The sequence below is a fragment of the Sardina pilchardus genome, chromosome 17 (assembly GCF_963854185.1).
Source record: "Sardina pilchardus chromosome 17, fSarPil1.1, whole genome shotgun sequence".
In the NCBI taxonomy this organism is placed as follows: domain Eukaryota; kingdom Metazoa; phylum Chordata; class Actinopteri; order Clupeiformes; family Clupeidae; genus Sardina; species Sardina pilchardus.
In genome coordinates, this window is record NC_085010.1 from 28,200,296 (window position 1) to 28,208,626 (window position 8,331).

Consider the following 8,331-nt stretch of genomic DNA (forward strand, 5'->3'; position numbering starts at 1 on the left):
CCAGGGGACATTCTTGGGATTGCTTGGACTGCTGTGTGACCTCTCTCTCTCTCTCTCTCTCTCTCTCTCTCTCTCTCTCTCTCTCTCTCTCTCTCTCTCTCTCTCTCTCTCTCTCTCTCTCTCTCTCTCTCTCTCTCTTTCTATCCCTCAGGAAAGAGTGGGGTCTAGCACTGTTTCTTCCCCCGTCAGTGATGTCCCACATGAAGGAGAAGAATATCAAGAAAGCTCTCACACACATCCTGAAGACGAATCAGAATCTAGTGCCTCCAGGGAAGAAGGTGGGTGCCACGGATCGCCTGCTTGACTCATACTGGCAGGAGAAATATGGTGAAAGGGAGACCTCTACTGGCATTCTGAGGTTCTACGCCTAGAATAATAGACAGCTGATAGTGACAGTCTCTCATAACAGTTCACAGAACCTAGTATGAAACTTAATACCAGCCCCCTTGAAAGTGACACAATATCTCTTATCCTTAGTCATCTCGACCACACCCTTTTATGGACATAGTATCCCCTAATTTATAAAGCATCACAGTGTTTCTTCGCTATTCACATATCTGTCTTTCTTATTTTCTTGTGACCATAATCCTGTCCTGATTGTTTTGTATATTGTCTCAGATGACAGTGTTGCAGGCAAAGGTGCACTATTTGAAGTATCTCAGTGAAATGAGATTGTATGGGGGAAGAATATTCAAATCTTTTCTCCTGGTAAGCACAGCTTTGTTGCTTTGTAAAATGTTACTCCAACTGCAAGACATATCTGTATACTGTCTCCTCAGCACGTCCTGGTTAATGCACACTGTCTTTACAGCAAGGAGAGAAACAAACAGACGTCATCTTACTTGTGGGCCCAAGGTACGGCATCAGTCACGTCATCAACGTCAAGACCAATCTAGTGGCTCTTTTAGCCGACTTCAGCCACGTGAACAGAATCGAGATCCTCACCGAGGACGAGACCAATGTGCGGGTGGAACTGCACGTGCTGGACGTAAAGGTAATGCAGGAAGATACCATGAAACTGTTATGAATAAAATTATATTGTTTTTATTGTTTGATTCAGAACTATGTCAAAAAGATTTACTCTCTACTGTCTGTAAAGCTGGCATTCTAATACAGGAAGACACCATGAAACTGCAATAAATAAAATGATACATCTTTCAGCGGAAGCTGGAAGCATCTGATAGATAGTGTTTGATTCAGAATCATGTCAAAAACATTTACTGTCTGTCTGTAAAGTTAGCATTCTGGTGTTAGGATTTGATATTTTGAATGTATGAGAAAAAGAATAACTTATTCCCATAATAATGATATATGTTTGGTTCCCCATCTCACAGCCCATCACACTGCTGATGGAGTCGAGTGATGCCATGAACCTGGCCTGCATGACGGCCGGCTACTACCGGCTGCTCGTGGACTCCAGACGCTCCATATTCAACATGGCCAACAGCAACAGCATGGGAGATATGGACAGTGAGTACCTGGGCTGCAGGGGCTCAACATACAGTATTAGTTTGGTGTGATGTAGTCGACTACTTACTGTTGTGTCGGCACAGCATCAACTATCTGATGGAGAAAAGACACAATAGGAAAGGTCATTTTAAAGGATCAGTATGTAGGATTTTGGCCAAAACTGGTACTGCAATCACTTTCAAAATATTGTAGTGGTGTATCCCCTCCCCCTCGAGTTGAAGTTGGCAACCCAGATGCCGAAACACTACTGACTTCATGATTAGTAGATAGGTAGAGGGTGGCGCATCAGGCCAAAACACACAATATGTAAACATCAACATCTGTTGAGGGCTGCAACTTCACTTTTTAAATGCCAATATCCTGGCCGGACTACTGTTGTCAGTGATATACAGTAAGTATTTGAAATGAGCATGATTTCTTGATGTCTAGTGACATATCAGGGCCATTTTATGATTAAATGAAATACATTTCTTACATACGGTTCCTTTAAGTTTTAAAGTTAAAGCTAATAACTGTCAGATTTACAAAATCGTCACATTTTACTTTATGATCTATGTGGTGGTGTGATCCAGAAGGCTTTGCATTTGCTGTTCAGAAAGAACAGCTGTTAGAGTGGCCTATAAACATGGTCATTTTTCAGCATCAATCTGTTGTGATGTGTATCATATTGTGATTGCTGATTTGTAATGTACTGTATCATATTGTGAGTTAGCAGTTAGGTTACCCTGGATCACAACCAAAACAAGCCATTTACAAATACATGTCCTTGTTGATGCCTACGTGCATGTTGTCATCTATTCAAAGTAAAGACAAGGCAGCACTCAGGTGTGCTGTACGAAGGGATGCCACACAACACAAGTAGCTCTCAACTGAACACAAGTCCCTCTCATCATCCAGTGGAAGAGACAAAAGAACGACTACCAGGAAGTGTAAACATGTTGTGTCTATTATGTAAGCGGTGCAGGAACTTGGCCTCAGGGGAGAGCAAACCATTGAGCGTGCTTGTTGTGTTTCAGGTCAGGATCGGGGGCTGGAGTGGCCTTACAGCACGTCCTTCGGAGACCTGGAGGACCCCAGTGGTCAGGGCTACCCCGGTGATCAGGGCTGCCCCAGCCAATCCTACCCCAGCCAATCCTACCCCAGCCAATCCTACCCCAGAGACTCGGACTCGGACTACCCAGAGACCACCATAGAGGAGAATAATCACGGCTCTCCCTTCCGGACGGAGGTATTCCGGCCTCCCCCGCCTCCTCCCGTGGACAGGCCCGCGAGCGGCCGGAGAAGCCCCATCCCCCCACCGCTGCCCCCTCCGCGCCAGAGACTGCCCCAAGACTCCCCCCGCAACACCAAAGTCTCCTTCATCTTCGGCGACCCGGCTCTGGACTCGGTGAGCCCCCAGAACCTGGGCTACCAGCGGCTCATGGACGAGAGCCCCGAGACAGCGGACGAGGGCCGCGGCGGCTCGGCGTTCCTGCCTGGCGGCGCGGGCGGCCTGCGCATGCCGGACGGCATGGCCTTCAAGAACGTGGTGTACAGCAACATCGGCGAGGGCAAGATGTTCGCCGCGCCCGGGGACGGCCCCGAGGAGCCCCTCCTGCACCACCTCTGCTACCCCGAGACGCCCGACGACGTGGAGGACGAGGACGACGGCAGCGGCGAGGAGGACTCCACCGTCACCGGCGGCGAGGGGGAGGAGGAGGGCGACGCGGCGGGGGGGACGCTGCCCCCCACGCCCCCCGGAAAACCCACCTTCCTGGCGCTCTCGGGCTCCAGCGACGACATCATCGACCTGACGTCCCTCCCGCCGCCCGAGGGCGAGGACAACGAGGAGAGCGACGCGCTGCTGCGGACGCTCAACATGGCCATCGCCGCGCCGCCGCAGGGCTTCCGGGACAGCTCGGACGAGGAGGGGGCCGAGGCCAAGGATCCGTCGCAGGGCTCCTGCGATAGCGACATGCCCGTGTCCCTGATCGACGCCGTGCCCACGCACGGGGAGCCCAGCGCGGGCAAGAGGCTGGACCACGCCGTGGTCACCACCCTGCAGGCTCTGGAGGCCCTGGCTGTGGCAGAGGAGCCCGCACGGCCACCCAGACCCAACAGCAGTGCAGGTCCTCACACTTACCAAATACACACACACACACACACACACACACACACACACACACACACACACATCCTATTCTATGTGCATAATAGAGGTAACACTATGTACCACCCAGACCCAACAGCAGTGCAGGTCCTCACACTTACCAAATACACACACATCCTATTCTATGTGCATAATAGAGGTAACGCTATGTAGATATAGATATATCCACCGAGACCCAACAGCAGTGCAGGTCCTCACACTTACCAAATACACACACACACACACACACACACACACACACACACACACACATCCTATTCTATGTGCATATATATACAGTATAATAATAATAGAGGTAACGCTATGTAGATATAGATATATCCACCCAGACCCAACAGCAGTGCAGGTCCTCACACTTACCAAATACACTCTCTCTCACACACACATACACACACACACACACACACACACACACACACACACACACACACACACACACACATACACACACGCACACGCACACACACACAAACACATCCTATTCTATGTGCATAATAGAGGTAAGGCTATGTAGATATTCACCCATGATGTAAGTGGATGCCGGCACATTGCAATAGCGTCCCAGAAATGATAAACGAGCAGAGCAGAATAGAGCTAGAAGGTGGTGGCTAGAATTAGAGAGCCAAATTGTAAACTAACAAAACAGCTTGTCAAGATGCTAACTTCATGAGCATTGCGAGCGCTAATTCATTAATCACCATCACTTGAATGAATACCCTGGACAGCACAGCTGCTATAAATACGTTAGCCCAGAACACCCACATTAATATTAGTCAGGCATGACATTCCCGTAGGACTACACGACTTTCACTTGATGGAGCTGCTCGTGCACTAGAATATGACAATAACGAATCATATCCTCAACGCTAAGAGTAGCATTAATTGGACAAATGTTGTATTGTCTGCAGTGGATATAAAATGCACGAAAACATGGGAGGAAAGTGCAGGGCTAAAGGAGTGATTGATTGGGCTGTCTCTTCTTACCCCTCTACATCATTAAGAGGACTCATCGGGGGGTGGGCTGTTATTTCAGGCAACTGTGTAGTTTTGAATTTGAATTTTGAATACATTTCAGAAATATCAGCCCTGAGCTGTTACAAGCCCAGCTTACAAATGACACATTCAAACAAATGATAACTTACATTTTGATTGAACACGTGTGTAGACTTCCTGTACATGTGATACCAGTAGCATTTTACAGTTTTTTAATTGACATCTCATTTTTAATTCATTATTTGAAGCTTTGTATCTATGAATCATTTCCATTAGTGAATAGTATCTGTGTTAGGAACTTTGGTAAAAGATAGTCAAGCGTACAGTAAGAAGAGAACAAAGCTATATAATAATCAGCGTTTTGAATCTCACGTGCAGGAAGTGGCATATCTCGAACGTTCAGCCCAGCATCCTCCTCTGATTCAGGCAATGAAACCAACTCGTCGGAGATGACCGAGAGCTCGGAGCAGGCGGCGGCCCACAAGCTCACCGAGAGCCACATGCGCCTCCTGGTGGCCACCACCGAGGGCTACCAGCCGCTGCTGGAGGAGAAGACCGAGTTCCCGGTGTCGCCGTGCTCGCGGCCCGCCCCCATCCCCAAACCTCCGCGCAGCCCGCGACACCGGCAGGCCGAGCCGCAGTCCTCCACCACCACCACCACCACCACGGCAGTCGCCCCCACAGTGCCTTCCCAGCCCGCGCTACCTCTACGCGGCCTGGAGATGGAGCCGGAGAGCATGGAGGACAAGCCGCTGGGCGACTACATGGCCAGGGCGCGCTCCTCCAGCACGCTGCTCAACTCCTGCGGCGGCGGCAGGCGGCCCGGGTCCGGCGCGGGTCCGGGGAAGCACCACAAGAAGAGCGCCTACGACCCAAACACGGGCAAGTTCAACACCTTCACGGCCCGCGACAGCCGGCGGAGGGGCCAGTTCGACGTGGAGCGCACCTCCTTCTGCGAGATGATCCAGCGGCAGGAGCCGCTCCCCGAGGAGGGCCTGCTGTCCAGCCAGAGACACAGCAGGCTGAGCATCCCCCACCTCGACCACATCGGCTCCGGCGAGCTCCGAGACGACTGCGACAGCGGCGGCGGCGGCGTCTCCGAGCACCCACAGGGCGCTCCGCTGGCCTCGCCGTCCAAAAAGCCTCGCGAGCCGTACCCGCCGGACTTCGGCGGGGACGAGCAGACGCCGCCGCAGCACGGGCAGACGCAGGGGGCGTCGGCGGCGGCGGCGTCGGCGGGGCCGAGCGCGAGGCCTGGCGTGGCGCGGCTGTGCGAGTACCACCTGGCCAAGCGCATCTCCACGCTGCAGAGCGAGGCGCAGCACTCCCTCCAGAGCTCGCAGTGCTCCTCGCTGGACGCCGGCGCCAACGGCAGCACCAGCAGCAGCGTCTGCGCCACGCCCACCGACTCCCCGCTGGCCACCGCCGCCGCCACGGCCGGGCCGGGTCCGCGCCAACACCACCACCACCCGCTCTCCGAGTCGGCGCAGTCGCTGGTCCACTGCCTGCCCGGCGGCGGGGGCATCTCGGCCAGCCAGCACCCGCACGCCGACCCGGCGCTCCTGCGCAAGATGCTGCCCAACATCCACCCTCCGCCGGCGGCCGGCTCCGACCCCAGCCTCAGCCTCAGCGCCCCGCGAGGCCCCAAGATCAAGGAGACCACAGGTACCGCTCGCAGGAGTGCTCTTTTCACTGATGTGCATGCAAAACCGGGCTGTGTTAAGAACCTAAGCACCAAGGAGGGCAGCGAGGCCTATAGGCAGCTGATAAACTACCTGACAGTGAGCCAGATGCACCAGGGGGGCAAGCTGCAGAGCTCAGGCCTGGGGGGAGGAAGGAAGGACAGAAGGCATGCCGGGAATAACCCGCTGCTGCTCGACATGGTTAGGGGTAAGGGGAACACCATTGCCCGATGTCCCTGCATGCCACCCTCACCCTCACCCTTTCTGAGCCCCAGCCTAGCGCCCGCGGGCGGGTTGCCCCCCCCCGCCGCACAGGGCCCCTGGGGCCCCCGAATGTACCACTCGGCCACGCTGCCCGCTAAGCTGAAGAGGAGTCCTGACTTGCATGCTCAGAGACCCGCCGCCAGCCTGGAGGTGAGCCGGGCCGCGCGCCACGAGCGGAGGAGCTCCTTTTCCGGCCTGGAGGGCGAGCTGGAGCGGGCCGTGCACCCCGAGCGGCTCCGGTCTCTGGCCCGGAGGGACGGTGCCGGCGAGGGGGCGCCCTGCCGGTCAGCGTCGTCCAGGTCCCGAGGCGGCGGCGGCGGCGGCGGCGGTGGTGGTGGCGGCGGACCTGCTGCTGCTGCTGCTGCCGACGACTGGCTCAGGTCAGACTGGAGGACGAAGCATGCGGTCCCCCAGCACCCTAATGATTCTCTCTGTTTCTCTGCCACCCCCAGTGTAGCGGGAGACCTCCAGCAGCCTGCGCTTTACCCGCGCCAGGCCAAAGCCTGCCCGTCCCCTGCACCTCCCCCTCCCGCCTCGCCTGCCCCTCCTCCTCCTCCTCCTCCTCCTCCTCCTCCTCCTCCACCGCACAACGTCCGAACCCTGATGGTCAATTCCAGCGTGCCAAAACTGGAGTCGCCCAACCCGCTGCGGCAGAACCACGTCCAGGCCCAGGTGCCGCTGCTCTACCAGTGCGACTCGTCGTCCCTGAGCAGCCTGCGGAGGAGTCGCGAGCTCCGCAGGAGCACCAGCAACATCACGGCCGGCTCGGGCAGCGTGGAGACCCTCTTCGACCGCTCCCGGGGCTCCTCGGCCACCCGGTGCCCGCAGGCCCCCGTCCAGTCCGCGGATTCCAAGCTGCAGCAGCGGCGGCCCACCAAGAAGCGGCTGTCCAAGAGCTACTCGCAGGGCTCCATGTCCTCGCAGACCACCTGCTGGTCCAGCGGCGGCCGAGACAGCCGCCGGGCCTCCGTCATGCTGCCGCTGCAGAAGGACAGCAAGCACATGAAGGGCTCGCAGAAGCTGGACGCCAGTCCCTGGAGGTGCCACGGGCCCTTCAGCTACTGCTTCTTCAAGCGGAAGAGCCAGACGGAAGAGGACGACACGGACGGCGATTCTTCCGGAAGGTTCCGCGGCGACCTGGAAGAGGCGGGGCCCTCGCAGTACGACCCCAACGCGGCCCTGGACCCGGCCGGGGAGCAGCTCTACGGCGAGGTGCTGAACAACATGAGCTTCGGCGACCGGCTGGCCCGCATCAACGCGCTCAAGGACCGCATCTACTCGTACCCGGCCGGCTTCGCCGACGTGCGGCGCGACTCCAGCGAGCTCATCGCGCTGGTGCGCTCCAGCGTGGGCCGCGGCGACCGCGGCGTGCCTCCGCTCCAGGCCCACGAGCTGGCGCAGTACAAGCAGCTGCTGTCCATCGAGTCCAAGGAGCTGGGCCGCGCCTGCCGACGCATGGCCCAGGCCCACGGCAGCCCCGAGGAGATGCTGCTGGCCGTCACCTGCAGCTTCCAGGTGCTGTGCTGCCTGTGCGAGGCCTGCATGTGCCTGGTGCGGGGGCTCGGGGCGGCGGCCGCGCAGCAGCAGCGCGAGGTGGTGGCCAAGGTGGACGAGGTGGTGATGAACTACATCTGCCTGCTGCGCGCGGCCGAGGCCGCCTCCGGCTGCGCCCCCGGAGACCACAGCGTCAAGACCCTGGCGCGCCACTCCAGCACCATGACCGCCATCGCCAACGCCCTCACGCGCTCGCTCAAGACGCTACTCAGCAAATAG

At 56.8% G+C, this 8,331-nt stretch overlaps 1 protein-coding gene across 1 annotated transcript in view; it reads left to right on the forward strand.

Moving 5' to 3' along the window:
- LOC134062037 (FERM and PDZ domain-containing protein 4-like) overlaps positions 1-8,331 on the forward strand; it is a gene marked incomplete at its 5' end in the record, with an annotated part of 34,042 nt that extends 25,711 nt beyond the window's left edge. The window contains 7 exons of the mRNA XM_062517909.1: positions 152-278; positions 619-708; positions 812-994; positions 1,335-1,470; positions 2,487-3,578; positions 4,991-6,842; positions 7,176-8,331. Of these exons, the coding sequence (XP_062373893.1) occupies positions 152-278; positions 619-708; positions 812-994; positions 1,335-1,470; positions 2,487-3,578; positions 4,991-6,842; positions 7,176-8,331 (4,636 nt within the window). The remainder of the gene's footprint in view (positions 1-151; positions 279-618; positions 709-811; positions 995-1,334; positions 1,471-2,486; positions 3,579-4,990; positions 6,843-7,175) is intronic.